At 44.8% G+C, this 16,513-nt stretch overlaps 1 protein-coding gene across 25 annotated transcripts in view; it reads left to right on the top strand.

The window, feature by feature from the left end:
• SLC44A3 (solute carrier family 44 member 3) overlaps positions 1-16,513 on the top strand; it is a 215,791-nt gene that overhangs the window by 136,855 nt on the left and 62,423 nt on the right. For 18 of the 25 annotated variants that reach the window (XM_053244977.1, XM_053244983.1, XM_053244986.1 and 15 more), the window contains 3 exons: positions 8,110-8,217; positions 15,480-15,622; positions 16,249-16,385. In XM_053244977.1, the coding sequence (XP_053100952.1) occupies positions 8,188-8,217; positions 15,480-15,622; positions 16,249-16,385 (310 nt within the window). In that variant the 5' untranslated portion in view covers positions 8,110-8,187. Of the gene's footprint in view, positions 1-4,342; positions 4,604-5,537; positions 6,064-6,297; positions 6,409-8,109; positions 8,218-15,076; positions 15,152-15,479; positions 15,623-16,248; positions 16,386-16,513 lie in introns of those variants that run through there. The other 7 variants (XR_008306035.1, XR_008306036.1, XM_053244968.1 and 4 more) reach the window with 5 other exon arrangements.

Here is a 16,513-nt window from a genome sequence, read left to right as displayed (position 1 = left end):
AAAAATATTTTAAATAACTCAAAGGGGTCAGTTTGCAGAGATGGATACAGTTAAGCATTTTCATTCTGCTCTTGCCCAGACTTTTTGATTTTCAGCCTGTGAACACCTTTGGCATAGCCACACATATACCTTGAGATTGGCAGGAAGAGAAGTGAATCGCCTTGTGTTTTGGAATTTCATTGGTGAGAAACAGAAATTGGGGACAAAAAGAGTGACTATGTACAATTTGGCAGTCTGTCAATGGAGGCAGTTTGCTCGGGCAAGAAATTTTGTATGCAATCTGAGTTAATACAGTATTTGACTAGTTTCCCACAATAAAAGGAACTGGATTGAAGCCCCTCTGGATGAGCAGTAACAAGAGTCAAAGGTGGCTAGAGCACACACACACAGAGCATTCATCAGCTTACTCCTTGGGGCTATTCTCACGCACAGTGGAAACTGGGCTAAGGGAGCCCAGCCCGGTTTCCACTACACGTGAGAATCACTGGGAGCCATGCGGCTCCCAGCGGCAAACCTTCTCGGGTAGCCCACCACTTAACCCTGGTTTCAGGTGCAAGAGTTGCGGCGCGGTTCTGCAACACACTGACTCATGAGTAGCCCCCCAATTGGGGGCGTCAAGGGGCTCCCCAAAAGGCACCGCACAGTCGCTGGAGGCCCCCGAACCCGGCTGCCCCAACCGGCACTGTGACAGAGCCGGTAATTGTCTGGGTGGCCGACCCAGCTGCCAAGGAAGGGCTGCCTTCTCATCTGCAGGGAGAGTGGGCCAGACACACTCTCCTCGCAGACCCTGTTCTGGCTCTACACACAGATCGTGTGTAGAGCCTTCTTGCCGTTCCTTTCCTCATGCCAGGAGGAAAGCAGACCTTCCTTTGAGTCAAAACAGCTACGCCATGCAACTTGAACTGGTGCAAAGGCTGGAGAAGCAATCCCACCCTGAATTTCTGTATAAAGCTGTATTATTTACTTATTTATTGATATACCGCCCAAAATGCAAGTCTCTGGGTGGTTTACAACAAAACAATAAAAACAAAAAGAAAGGTTAAAACATTACAATTTAAAATTTGAAAGGTTAAAACTATTAAAAATCAAATAATTAAAACAATATGGAACAAACAGAATCCCATAAGGGGCAAACAGAGGTCAGACAAAAGAACAGTCCTGAGAAACTGAGCAGCCACTCTTTAAAATGCAATCAGAGGCTCTCTTAACCCTGGACTTTGGGGCTGAAGTCCAGGGCCTCCACAGCCCCTGGGGGCCCCAAATCCTCTTTAGTCTGGCCTGTGTGGTGTCGTAGCCCAGCTGCGCATGATGATGCTTAATTTTCAGGGGAGGGGGTGGGGCCTCCAAAAGCCTTTAGGTCCAGGCTCCAAAACTACCTAGGGGCACCTCTGAATGCAATCAAGAGAAGAGCTAAAACAGATTGGAAATACTAAGGCCCTTTTGTCTCTGCAGTCTATTTGCATGGCAATGTACCCACCCACACATTTCCCCTCCCTCCACAATAGAGATTTCCAATTATCTCCTTTGGGTTATGAACTTTCCCACCTTTGCAGCCCCTGACAGAACACCCCAGAGGGAAAATACCAATTAATAGTCTTTTAGACAAGTGTAGACAATTGCCTGTGTGGGATCCTGGTGGCATGGTCTGCCCTGTACTGCTCTGAAGCCTGGCCAAGTGCTCATCCATATGCTCAGAGCTCCTTAAGTTGAATCTTTAGACTGCTACATCCCCATCCTGTGCTGAAATAATGGTCTTTGGGCCATTCCTTGTGTGGGCTTGCTAGGGCCTGTTTGGAATCCCCTGGACCTTAAAGCTGAATCACTCAAACTTGGAACAGAACCACAGTTGCTGGGCCATTTGCTGTGTGAGCTTGCTGTGAGATATGTGACCCATATCGGACTGCCTTGGAACTTGAGTGCTCCCCCTAACTGACAGCACACAAAATGCCTTAGCTTGAAACTTGATGCCAAGCCAGCACTCTGCTGTCTGTCCTTTGTAAGTAGGATCCTTTTGATTACCCCGATCAGATCTATACCTTTGCTCACCAAAAGCAGAGTAAAGGTGCTGTATAAAAGCTGTCCTTGCTCTTCTTGACCCATTTCCACCCACATTTCAGCCATGTGTGCAAACTGGGGGTGCACAACATCCAGGTATGCAAATTCATGCACAATATCCCTGAGAAAGCACTTGAAGGCCGCACTCCCACTGTGATGTGCCCCAAACCCCCACCCCCTGCTCCCCACGCTCACAGCATGAGATAGGACTTCTAAACACTATACAACTTTTGTTTACAGAGATAAGTGTTGTGCTTGTGGAGAGATCCTCCCAAGATGCAGAATGTTGGATCCCTCCATGAGCACAGTGTTTGTCTCTGCAAACAAACAGCAGGGGGTGTCCGTGGAGGAATTGTTGAGCATTCTCAGGCAAGTATAGTATCCTCAGTTTGCATAGTGCCTGGACAGGATTCCATCTCTGCCAGCTACTAGACAAATCAAGCGTTTGTGTCCTGCGTCTTCCTGGGATCTCCTGATATTACCAAGGATGCTAAATAACATATTTGCACACTGTGCTTCTGCTCTTTAACAAAATAAATGTTATTCCTTGTTTTTCAAAAGTCTTGTCTCTGAGTCTGTTTCCTTTCCTGGGGCACACTAATATGTCTTGTTATTGTCTGGGCTGTGATCCATGTGTTGTTTCATGCTTGCACATCTGGTGAAGAATTCCCCCATTTTTGTTCTCAAGGTAAAGGTGCACATGAGTGTAGAATAAATGGGTGCAAGCAGGGGTGGTGACAAAATGCTGCCATTACACATAAGCATGTGCACGGTCCAGACTGTTCCGGACCGGCACCGAGGGTGTGTGTGTCCCTTTAAGGGCGGGGGGTTAGAACTTACCCCTCCCGCCGCTCTTCCCCCTCCGGCGCTGTCGTATTTAGTGAAGATTTTGGGGCGGCAGCGTTCTTCGCTGCCACCCCTGCCCCCATCATTGCCTGCAAGTCCTTCTAAGTGCTGCATGCATGTTCGGCGGCGCGCGCGTGCCTGCCACCTACATCACACACACGCTGCGTGTGACATAGGCGGCGCGCGCATGCGTGCAGCGCTTAGAAGGACTTGCACGCGACGACGGGGGCAGGGGCAGCAGCAAAGAACGCTGCCGCCCCAAAATCTTCACTAAATACAACAGCGCCAGAGGGGGAAGAGCGGCGGGAGGGGTAAGTTCAACCCCCCCGCCCTTAAAGGGACACCCCCCCTCAGTGCCGGACTGCCGGACCGGTTTGGACCGGTCCGGCTTGGAACCAGTCCGGAGGCCTCCAACATGGCCTCGGGGCTGGTTCGGGACCCATAGGGTCAAAAAAAAATAAAATTCAGAGCTGGAGGGGGGAAAGCGGCGGGAGGGGTAAGTTCTACCCCCCCGCCCCTGAAGGGAGACCCCCCCCTCGGTGCCAGTCTGGACCGGTCCGGACCGTGCACATCCCTAATTACACACCCACCATGTACCTTTAGCAGCACCAGCAGCAACACACTTGTTTGTTTTTTGGAAAGTGCGTCATGAATATATGGCAGGAGCACAAGGGACCTATCCTTGCTAGGATTTTATTTGTCTTGATTTTCCTGTGCTAGCCACAACACATCCCCTTGTAGTAATATCTTAATGGGGTATGAGTAACTGAATGAGCATTTGCCCTGTGCCATTATAGTGGCATTCTAATGCCAGTATAGTTAAAAGATGAGTTGTTTCAACATTCTACCCTTACAAGCCCTGAATATTCGATTTGTCATAACACTGAAGCTCTCTCTCTAAACTGCCTGAACATTTGCATACATCAACTAGGTAACAAGTGACACCACCCTTCCAAATCTGGTGCAGTTCAGGTGTAAAATGGCTGAGATACAACAGTTTAAATGGACCCTTAAATTCTAGAAGGCAGTTCTTTGTTATATCTTTCTTCTTTTTTTTGGCCATCAGATAACAAACCTTATAATTTGTTTTAATGTCCACTGGTGTTCTTAACACTTCAGGTAAGTGCTGATGCATAATCTCTGTTTTTTGGGGGGTGGGATGATCCAGTCTTTCCTGAGTTATTACCCTCTAAAGTTGCCATAATAACAGGTTAAAATCAACTATGGGCTCTTAATGTCAGTTTTACCCACGGAGGGTTCTGAAGCCAGAGTGGGAAGGGGCAACAACCCCTGGCAAATTCTGGAGAGTGACTTCTTGGTTCTGTACATAGCTGCCTGATAAGGAAAATCTGTGAGCACTCTGGCATTTGTATAGTTAAACCACCATTCCTTCTCTCCTCCATTTCCTTTTATGGGTTTTTGTTTTCTTCCTCTACTGTGGCAGTAGCAAGGTGGAGGGAAGCTGTACAAAAGCACACAAGGAGGTGACAAGAAACTTTGTGAGGGAATGCGATGTAGCAGCAAGGTAGCAAATGGATTTATGAAGGAATGCTAGGCAGCGGCAAAGTTGGCAAATGGACCTTCAAGGATGGCAAGTGGATTTGTGAAGGCATGATGGGTGGCAGCCAGGTAGCAGAGGATCTGGCAAGGGCACACAGGCTGATGATGGACTGCCTTTGAACAAGGCATTTGTATCTCAGAGGTATGCTGTCCTCTATTAATTAGTAAGTTGAACTCTGCCTTTGCACTTTTCAGTAGAGGTATACTGCCTATGAACATGGAGGTTCTACTTAGCCACCATGTGTAAGATGCACTGTTACACTTCTCTTTCTCAGAGTGCCTAGTCAGACTTTCCTTTTTACCTGTAAATTAAGTAGTTTGAAAACCTTTGGTTTATGATGAGAGTTAAGATACTTTAAATTTTCACTAGTGCTCTAAAAAGCATGGAAATTGAAAATTAAGGTTTGCACTAACATAACAAGGTGTGCAACTTGTGGCATGCCTCATATGCAGTGCTGGGAACTTTTTTTGCAAGACTGCATTTCTGAGCATCCCTGTGAATTTGCACAACTACAATGTCTTCTTGCACTAGCGCGACTGTTGCACAAGTGCTTTGTTAGTCTGGCTACCAGCCATTCGATTTGCCAGTTCAATATCTCTCATGCTGCTGTCGTTGCAGTAGAGATCTCCTAGAAAATTTCTAGAAACGGTTTGGAGGGAGACAACCAACACAGCTGCGTGGATTTGGGCAAAGAGCGACGGTTAGCAAGAGAGGAGAAATCTGGAAAGTGGGGGGAATCTTTGTGCTGAGCACAATATTTGTGAGGGTCGGGAGATTGTGTTAGGAGGAGATGAAGAGGGGAACTGCTTTTTAAAAGAGGATTCTTAAATTTTTCTTTTCTTTAAAAAATTTTTATCTTAAAAAGAGAAAAAGAACAAGCAGGTAGTTTCAAAGGAACTGTCTTTCCTGGTTGTGTGTCTTAATGGTGGCGCCAGAATGCATTCTGAATGAAAGCAAAGCGACGCTCCTGTCACAATAAGACATGATCACTCTGTTCTCTCTTATGCACGTGGGCGAACACACCCAATATTATGCAAGTCTACTACGCACGCCCTTTATCTGGGTGTCAGTGCAACTGAACATTGGGGACAGGGACTTACTTTCTGCTAAACATGCAAAGGATGGGGCGGCCCTAGACAGTTCTGCTCGACCTGCGAGCGAGCCGAGCGCGCACTTGTGTGCTAGCTGTTGACCTATGGCGATGGGTTGATTTGTGTCTCTCTGTGTCAGGCTGTTGCTCCAGAAAGCGGGATTCTTATGCTCGTGGAGAGGAATCTGATGAAGGGAGGAGATCTCTCCGTGTGCTGCCCGGGCATCACCCACAGGGCGGTGGGGGTTGGGGGGATTAAACAGGGCGGCGCTTCATCGCCTGGGCAGCGGGCTGCCGGAGGGCGGGCGAGGCGCCGGGGAGGTAGGTAAGCCGGTGGGTGGGTGCCTCCTGCGAAGCAAGCAATCCGCGCCCAGCTTCAGCGCCGCCCTGCTGCCTTCACAGGCTCGCTCCCCCAGGCTGCCAAGGCAGGAGAGAGCCGCCCGGGTTGCCCCAGAGGGGAAGGCGGAGGAGGGAAGGGAGCAGCATGGCGTGCTACAGCGGCGAGTACTTGGTAAGAGATCACACGACGACGGGACCTCAAAAGGGCCTGCGCGGCGGCGGGTTGACCGAGGACGGCAAGGACAGAGCGGGAGGACGGTGGCGCTAGAAGGCTCCCGTGGCGGCTACTAAGCAGGAGAAGGCCTTTGAGGAGCCAAAAGACCCCCCCGCCCGTGCCGCCTCTCCTCCGGCTTTTCTCCCTCTCTCTGGCTGCCATCAAGCGCCTCCCCCCGCCACCGCCTGAGGCTGCCAAGGAGGCGCTCAGGAGGGTCCCCCTTCCCATAGCGTCCTCCCTCCGCCCCTCACCCGGCACTGTGTGCACTGCACTCCAGGCTGTCGCCTCCTTCTGTCGACGCAGGTGTTTTTCTTATCGCCCCCAGTGTAAAGAGGCCTCTTTGTTCTTTAGCGCAGTATATGGTAGTGGTGTGCCAACATAAGATTTAGTGCTGGCCCGCTTGGCACGAAAGCACTGCCCCACCTTAAGTTGTAACTTTCCTGAAGGCTCAAGATTTGTTGGAACTATGTTGAGAATGCTGCCAAGGGAGGTGTGGGTCACTCACTTGTTTCCAAAGAGAGAAGCACTCGACACATATCTGCATGGGTGTCTTGCCACCTGCCCTGGAATTAAACCCTTAATTCTGATCATGTGGGAACAGGCTGAAGTAGTGCTCAGTAGTGAAAACGGGCACTCTGTACATGCTCAGAAGCACTTTTAAATTAAATACTACTTTATATAAATTTCTTTCAAGAAGTGTGAACACACATTGGAGGGACTGGTGCAAAATGAGCATCCTTAAAGGAAGAACAAGAAGATCACAAGACCCACAAGAATCCGCCCCCCCCCCTTAAATTTCTGCATAAACTACATACATTGAAAGAAAGAGAGGGTCCGGTAATAAACAATAAAGATTAAGAGGCAGTGAGGGGCTCCATGTGCAAGTTTCTGTTATGATATAGCTCCCAGAACTACTTGGATACAAATTTTTCTCTTGCCAGAATGTAGTGTTGTGAAACTATTCATGCTGTGTGTTACCTGTCCTGAAAGCTTCCAATAGCACTAAGGTAGAAAGAGAGAGATAGAGGGAGATATGTGTGGCTGATGTGTGGCTGCTTCTTGTAATTGTATTATCACCCAAATTCAGCCTTGTTTGAGTCCAGGAACTGCCTTTGATTTTTGTTTGTTTTTAATATATCAGAGGAAAAAAGAAATATGCTGATTTGGTGACAAAAGTTTGTATGATATCTATCCACCCTACAGCAGTCATCAAGTAATATGGTTATGTGAAAAAGCATACTGTTTTTCCCATGTCTCTGTACCAAAATGAGTTAGATGCTGCTGTCTGTGTAAGCAAGAGCTCAGATTCCAAAAAAAAGGTCTTAAGCAGTTTGGCCATTAATACAGTAGAGTTGGTCAAGAGCAGAGAAAATTAGTTCATTGCATTGTAAGAGAAACAGAGAAAGCATGGAAGTTAGGTGCTGAAGGGGAGAGAAAGAATGTGCATGAAGAAGACCGGCTGCTACATTGCCCTCTGCCTTCCTCTGGCTGATGTGTCACTGGTGTGTTGCAGTAGCAGGTGATGGACATCCAGGATCAGCAGCGGTGGTCTGTCTGGCTGTGCCAGTCGGCTGTCTCTCTCTCACACACACATATACACGCATTCATTTTCAGTGTGCACGTTCAAGAGAGAGAGAGAGAGATCCAGTCAGCTGGCACAGCTAGAGAGACTGCCGCTGCTGATTCTGGATGTCTGCTGCCCTCAAGCAGCAACATGCCAGCTAGAGGCAGATAGTGGGCATCATAGTGACCGGTCTTCCTAGTAGTGTGGGTGCCACTCAGAATGATGTTGCATGCCACTGTTGGCACATGTGCCATAAGCTGCTGACCCCTGCTCTGAGCTATGGCCCCATGTCTTACTTAAGAAATGCTTAAACACTATGTGAATGCTAAATTAAGATTAATGACAAGATTTCAATACAAAATGACACATTTATCTTCCTAAACTGAACTGATATTTTAATATAATAATCAAAATGCATTTATTTCTTTTACAAATTTTAGGTATCTGAAGATGGGCTACCTGAACCAAGAAAGTGGCGGCCATTGTTATATAGGAAATGCACAGATACCTTTTGGTTGATGCTATTCTTCCTCTTTTGGGCAGGTTTGGTAAGTAGTTTTCCAGTTAAATGTTATGAAAATAAAAATAAATTATTGGAATGTCTAGTAATGTGATCAGAAGATTTGTTGTATTGGAACATAAGGATTAAACTTTGGGTGTACCAACAAATACAATAATATAATGTCACAAGATTTTATTTTACACTGGTGTGACAATTTTACACTGATGCTATGCAGAGGTATAGCACAGACTGTATAGCACAGTGCTTCATTGCTGCATAGTATGGGGAAGACCCTTCCCTGACCTGTATTCCCTCCTCCAGATGATTTAAGGAACAACTGCACATATTAGTCACATCATTTACTCTAATATGCTTCCTTTTTCTCCTTTATATATTGTTGGGGATGGATCCAAACTGGGACGATGGTAGATACATAGCCTCACATAGACTCAGGGACATATTTTTTGGGAGGCATTATGGGCTTCAGAGAGAAGGGAGTTCCCTCTGAAAATTAGCACTCCCTCCTTGTGTGATGGTGTGGCTTGCTTTATTTATTTATTTATTTATTGTTTTGATTTGATTTGATTTGATTTGATTTGATTTGTATACCACCCTTCCAAAATGGCTCAGGGCGGTTTACAGCATGATAAAAACAATTAAAACAAATTAACAATTAAAATCAAACTATTAAAACACAATAAAACCAATTAAACAGCTAAAAACCCTGGAAGTCAGGGCAACAATTTAAAACAGTTAATCATTTAAAACCCTGGAAGGCCAGGCCAAACAGATAGGTTTTAAGGGCTCTCCTGAAGGATAGCAATGATCTCAAATTACGAATTTCTGCTGGGAGTGCATTTCACAGCCCAGGAGCAGCTACAGAGAAGGCCCACCTCTGCATCACAACTAGACTAACCGGTGGCAACTGGAGACGGACCTCCTTAGATGACCTTAACATCGTGCAGAAGAAGGCACTCTCTTAGATAACTCGGACCTAAGCTGTTCAGGGTTTTAAAGGTAATAACCAGCACTTTGTATTTTGCCTGGAAACATAGGAACATAACATAGGAAACTGCCATATACTGAATCAGACCATTGGTCTATCTAGCTCAGTATTGTCTTCACAGACTGGCAGCGGCTTCTCCAAGGTTGCAGGCAGGAATCTCTCTCAGCCCTATCTTGGAGAAGCCAGGGAGGGAACTTGAAACCTTCTGCTCTTCCCAGAGCGGCTTCATCCCCTGAGGGGAATATCATGCAGTGCTCACACATCAAGTCTCCCATTCAGATGCAACCAGGGCAGACCCTCCTTAGCTATGGGGACAAGTCATCCTTGCTAGCACAAGACCAGCTCTCCTCTCCTATAGGAGACATATCAGCAGCCAGTGTAACTGTTTCAAAACAGGCATGATATGGTCTCTCCGGGTTGCCCCAGAGACCAAACTGGCTGCCGCATTCTGAACTAACTGAAGTTTCCAGACTTTGTACAAAGACAGCCCCATATAGAGTGCACTGCAGTAGTCGAGCCAGGAGGTTACAAGCTGATGCACCACTGTTTTGAGGTCATCCTCTTTGAGGAATAGGCGCAGCTGTTGAATCAGCCGAAGCTGATAGAAAGCACTCCTGGCCATGGCCTCCACCTGAGATACCAGGGTGAGGCCTGAGTCCAGGAGTACTCCCAAGCTGTGTACCTGCTCCTTTTGGGGGAGTGTAACCCCATACAACACAGGAAGACTTAAGTTTAACTAACTCACCCCTCAGATTCTGAGCCCCCACAATGAGCACCTCTGTCTTGCTTGGATTCAGCTTCAATTTGTTCTCCCTCATGCAGCCCATTACTGCCTGTAGGCAGGCATTTAGGGAATGAGTGCCATTTCCTGAAAATGAAAAGGAGAAGTAGATTTGGGTGTCATCAGCATACTCGTAACACCCAGCACCAAATCTCCTGATGACCTCACCCAGCGGTTTCATGTAGATATTAAAAAGCATTGGTGACAGAATGGAGCCCTGGGGGACTCCATATAACAGCTCCCATTTTGAGGAGCAACTGTCACCAAACTCCACCATCTGGAATCTACCCAAGAGATAGGAGCGGAACCACTGCAAAGCAGTGCCCCCTATCCCCAACTCCCCCAGGCGATCCTGAAGGATACCATGGTCAATGGTATCGAACACCACCAAGAGATCCAGAAGAATCAGCAAAGTCACACTCCCCCTGTCAATTCCCCAGTAAAGGTCATCCATCAGGCTGACCAAGGCTATCTCAACCCCATAGCCAGCCCTAAAGCCAGTTTGAAATGGGTCTAGATAATCAGTTTCCTCCAAGACTTCCTGGAGTTGGTCGGCCACCACCCTCTCAATCACCTTGCCCAACCAAGGGACATTGGAGATTGGCCTGTAACTGTCCATTGCTAAGGGATCCAGAGAAGGCTTCTTTAGGAGTGGTCTAATCAATGCCATTAGACCACTCCATTAGTGGTGCAACATCGCAGTGCTTGTCTGGATGTAAACCATAGTTTTACCAGTTTGCTCTTCCCCAAATCTCATATAATTAGCAGAAGGCTGAGGGGGACTCTCAGTAAATGTATTTCAAACCTCCATTGCTATTGACTGTGGAATTTTAGCTTCATTGATTGTGAAATGAGCCCTCCCTAGCCCGTTGCCTCAACAGCTGACTGTGCTTCAAGGCTTCAGTTTAACTTCACTCAGAAGTTAAAAGCAACAACTTTCAGCACCAAAGAACAATAGTTAGACTGAATAGTGTGAATGGGTGTGCGTGCGCATGCACGTGAGAGAAAGAATGGTATGTGAATAGGCTATATGGATAGTGTATCTAGAGATGTGTGTGTGGGAGAGAGCAAGTAGTACATGGACAGGCATGAACTATTTATATGCTTTCCTGAGTAACAACAAAAAGACTGTTTCTTGCTCAAAAGAACTTACAGTACAGAATTCAACATAGAGGAGGCAGTTCAGCATAGAGGAGGGGAGAGAGGAAGATGGAGGTAAGAAACAGGACAAGAATATGCATTCTGTTTAGTTTTGCATACGTAGACTGTTTCAATATAGATGATGATTATGGCATTGTGCCTAAGACTTTGTGGGAAAGGTTCCATTTGAAAAGGAATCTGAAGGAGATAACACACAGGGAGGTGTAGATGATGTGAATAAAGAATAGGTGTGCTTGAGAGAGAAAGTGGTACATGATTAGAGTGGAAGTCGTGTCAGAGGGTGGCTGTGCATGTGAGTGAATGGGGAATGGACCCAAAGAAAGTCACGAAAATTAAAAGGTCATGAATATTTTCTCAAGTCTCCACTTTTAAAAATATAATTCTTCTGAATAATGATTTGATGGTCTTTAACATTCCATATTTACAAATGGAAATTTTAGACAGTGACATATTCAAAGACAGTGAGTAAATATGTGACTTGCTTGCTTCAATTCCTTAATAGTTTTTGGTGAAGTGTCATCTGTAGCGAGGAGGTATTCTCTATTATGTCCTCAGTTTTATTTATTTATTTATTAAAACAGTTTTACTGTATACCGCCCAAAATGTACGTCTCTGGGCGGTTTACAACAGAAAAAAAACAAAGTAAAACATTCGTTAAGACAAAAATGGGGGGAAGGAACACACACATTACGACAATTTAAAAATTTTAAAATAATATTTTAAAACAGCATTAAAACCATTAAAACAACATTAATTAAAAGCCTGGGTGAAGAAATGTGTTTTTAAAGACTTTTTAAAAGCTGTCAGAGATGGGGAGGCTCTTATTTCACTAGAGGGCGCATTCCAAAGCCTCGGGGCAGCAGTGGAGAAGCTCACTCTCCAAAGCTAACTTATGAGTGCCTGATACTATTAACATATTTTTCTTTGTGCAGCCTAATTCTTTGCACATTTCATTAGACTTCAATAGGACTTACTCTTTGGCATAGTAGACATAGGATTGGAGCCTTAAAGCCCATTCAGTTGCATGTTTACTAGGAAGTAAGCCCCACTGTATTCAGTGGGGCTTACTCCTAAGTATGTGTGTATGGGACTGCAGCCTTAGAAAATGTTTTATATTCCTTTATTCAAATATATTTATTATAGTGTGCACCTGATCATAGTTGTTAACTAATTTTAATGATGTTTTATCATTAGAGTTTTCTGTTTTTATGTGTTAATATTGGCTGACATCCAGACTAAAACTCTGCTAGTGCCACAAACAATGTTGCACATACACAAGAAAGTGACATACCTCTGTAGATGCTCAAAGTGCGCAATCCTTTGCACTCCGGGCCACTGGTGCAAGCATTGCTATTTCACAACAAGGACAGCAGAATGGGAACTGACATCCAGACTAGAGTTACTCCTGCTAACTGGGCAAAGTGGTACATGATAAAAAGTGGCACCGTTTTAACATGACAATTCTCTTTATTTAGCAGGGGGAGGGTAACTGGCCCTATCCACCCCCCAGCACAGTATCCCTCCAGTAGCTGTTGCTGGTGTCTGTCATGTTTCTTTTTAGATTGTGAGCCCTTTGGGGGTCAGGGAGCCATCTTATCTTATTTATTAATTATTTCTCTATGTAAACTGCTTTGGAAACCTTTGTTGAAAAGTGGTGTATACATATTTGTTACTGTTGTTGTAGAGTTGCTCTAGTGCAGCAAGAGAAGTTGTGCACACTTAAGAAGTTTGCGGAGTTGCTTGAAGTTGTGGTGCTCTGCAGTGTTGTGCTAGCTACAATCTTCTCTAGGACATATACAAGGTTGCACAATATGGGGTGAAACTTGTTGCATAGCCAGTTGTTGTGTCATGTATTGCCCAACCTGTTGCATCAGTGCAACACTAGACTGGAGCACAAACTCCCAACTTAGCAGAACTAGCTAGTGCATCATCCTTGGGCCAGCATGTTTGTACAAGCACAGTGTTAGTCTGGATGTCAGCTATAGTAAACGTATTTGAATTAATGTCTACATTCACATGATAATTTTTCTGGCCCTGGAGGTTAGCCAGGATGCTGGGTGGCTGGGATGCATTGTCCACATGGTCCTGGTTAGCAGCTCCAAGGAAGTGGACCGCAGCAAGCATTGGCCTCCAGAAACCCATATGCAATCCCAACAGACCCCACACCACACCTTGTGCTGTCCTCTCTCTGGAAAGCCTTCAGCGCATCACCAAACATGCTCCCATTGGCCGTGAGGCTGAAGTGGGCAGCTCTGACTGTGCTCAAGTTCACTCAGCAATCCCTGGAGCAAATTGAAATTAATTGGCAAGCTCATGGAGTGATCTGAGTGAGTGGCAGGCACCGTAACTCCTTCCCTGTGATGGGACCCTTGGCCAGGTGACCTGGGAGACCTGCACTTTGCCCCAGCAGGAAGGGGAAGCAAGCCAGAGATACAGGGTCTGTCAGGATGAGAAAGGCATGCTGTGCAATCAGACAGCCCCTCTGAACCCTGGGGATAGACTAGGGGGCCCTGGGACACCCTGGACAGTACCATCTATGATTCCTGCCGCCAAACTGTGGCCATTGTCTGTTCCCATGATGGGCAGGGGTGCAACCTGGGGGAGGGAGGGCAGAAAGGGGAAGTCCTACACAATGGTCCACTGTGTGGGGGAGAGGAGAGCTGGTCTTGTGGTAGCAAGCATGACTTGTCCCCATAGCTAAGCAGGGTCTGCCCTGGTTGCATATGAATGGGAGACTTGATGTGTGAGCACTGCAAGATATTCCCTTCAGGGGATGAAGCCACTCTGGGAAGAGCAAAAGGTTCCAAGTTCCCTCCCTGGCTACTCCAAGATAGGGCTGAGAGAGATTCCTGCCTGCAACACCCACACTCCCACCCAACATGTGCAACGTGTGCACAGGAAGAGACAGGGTCAGGAAGAGATTCCTGCCTGCAACCTTGGAGAAGCCGCTGCCAGTCTGTGAAGACAATACTGAGCTAGTCTGTGAAGACAATACTGAACATACAGATGAGGGCACAGTGCATGCAGGTAACCAGAATGGATGAGAAATGTAGGTTCTCATGTTCCTGGTTAAGGTGTCTGGGTGGATGCTTTACTGAGATCCAATCCCAGATCAAATATCCTGGTTAACTCAAAGGGTATAAAAGAGTATAAAATACTTCCAAAAACATGAAAGAATGGACAAATTTGAAAATACCTGGGAAGCATTTCTGGACTTATTCATGTAACTGAGAGGATGTTATTTATTCACCATGTCTGTCACGTCTAGATTATTTTTGATTAGTCTGTTACTTATTTATTTCATTTACTTATCAAGTGTGTGTGTGATCTTTCTTTCTTTCTTTCTTTCTTTCTTTCTTTCTTTCTTTCTTTCTTTCTTTCTTTCTTTCTTTCTTTCCCTCCCAGAACTACTGAAATAGAAATGTGATACAAGGGTGGATGGGTAATACAATGCATTGTAATCTCATTTTTGCAGCTATTTGTGTTTGTAATAACATGTGAGAGACCTTGATCATATAGGTACCTAGCTAAAATTCTAAGTACAATTACTTCAATATGTTCCACTGAAATCAGTAAGGCTTATTTCTAAGTAATGAGTGAATCAGTTCGGTAGGTAGCTAACAAAAGTTTGTGTATCATTTAGTAATTACATGACCAGCACCACAGTGTTTAAGATACATTTAGTTAACAGGTGCAGATTCACAGATGTCTGGTAAAATATACAAACGTTGCCAGACCGGTTACAAGAAAATTGGCAGTCTAATCCTAAATTTGTTTGCTTGCACTATCAGGTTTAATATCATGCTGGTGTAGCATCATATTCATGAAGTTGAATTGATTCAGCAGTTGATATTCTTTATCCTAAGGTCTAATCTGTGCCTGATTCTTGTGGTTTATCTACTTTTTCTATTTATTATTATCCCCCTTCCACCTTTTCCAAGAAGCTGAGTGTGGTTTACACATTTCTTCCACATTTCAACCCTGTGAGGTGGGTTAGACTAAAAGTGATAGTGACCGGCCCAAGGCTACCTGGTAAGCTTTGCAGTTGAACTGGGATTTTAGGCTGGGTCTTCCCAGCCTAAGTCTAACACCATGTTGCTTTTTCTTCCCTATGCCATTGGTGTCATGATTTAATGGTGATTCACATGGATAATTTCCTCCAACCAAATTGTTACATTGCAGAGCAGTCTATGGAAATTTGTACATCTTTCTCAGAATTTTAGCATGACAGTAGTTAGACTGTAAACATGCTAAATAAATAATAAATCATAGTATTAACTGGAAGGTGTCAGAAATCATAGTCTTGCATATATCATGTGATTTTCAAGAAGAAAGATGAATATAATATGTATTCTTATAGATGTTTATAACTGGCTATGCTATAACGGCTGGAGCTGCAGAAAGGCTTGTGTTTGGATATGACAGCTATGGAAACATATGTGGTCGAAAGAACACTCCTATAGTAGGTGCACCTCTGTCGGGACAAGATATGACAACCAAAAAGTGAGTTTGTTCTCTTAAAAGACTTCAGCGCTGTCAACAACATCTATAGGAAATAAAATTTGATTTGTCCAGATTACTTCTTGAATGTGTGTAACATGTATTCTATATTAAGACAAGAATGCATGAAGCGTGCATAAAACAATAATTATACTAAATAGCAATGTCTGGACTTCAGTAAGTTCCAAATAAACTATTGAATGTACCAGAACTTAAAAGCTACTCCCTGCTGAGTCAGGAGCAGGTGTTTATGCTATATTTTGATAATACAATTGTATTGTCACCCCCAGCACAGTACCTCCAGTGACTGTTGCTGGTGTCTGTCTTATGTTTCTTTTAGATTGTGAGCCTTTTGGGGTTAGGGAGCCATCTTACTTACTTACTTACTTACTTATTTATTTATTATTTCTCTGTGTAAACGCCCTGAGCCATTTTTGGAAGGGCGGTATAGAAATTGAATTATTATTATTATTGTTATTATTAATTGTAGAGCACTGTGTAGCATATGAGCAAGAATAACTTTTAATTTTGTTTTGATTTTCATTTTTCATGAGAAAAACAGGTGGTTAGAGAAGCAAAATGAAAATTTAGTTGTTTCTTAAGTAGATTCCCCCCCCCTTCTCTCCTAGATATGTGTTCTTTTTGAAGTCATGTGATTTGGAAATCAAAAATCTTCGTGTCAATTCAGTTGCATTGTGTGTATCGAGTTGTCCTCAAGAGCAGCTTAATTCCTTGGAAGACATTCAGCTTTTTGCAAAGAATAATGGTATGTGCTAAATTTACATTAAGACCTTTGTAGATAGATATGTGTGTATTATGTATCAGATATAATTGAGAATATTAAAAATGCAGATGGCTGAGAGACTTATGCTTGCCACTAGCATAACTGTAGAG

Source organism: Hemicordylus capensis, chromosome 4 (genome assembly GCF_027244095.1).
Source record: "Hemicordylus capensis ecotype Gifberg chromosome 4, rHemCap1.1.pri, whole genome shotgun sequence".
NCBI classification, from domain to species: domain Eukaryota; kingdom Metazoa; phylum Chordata; class Lepidosauria; order Squamata; family Cordylidae; genus Hemicordylus; species Hemicordylus capensis.
This window is presented reverse-complemented; position numbering and strand designations above follow the sequence as displayed.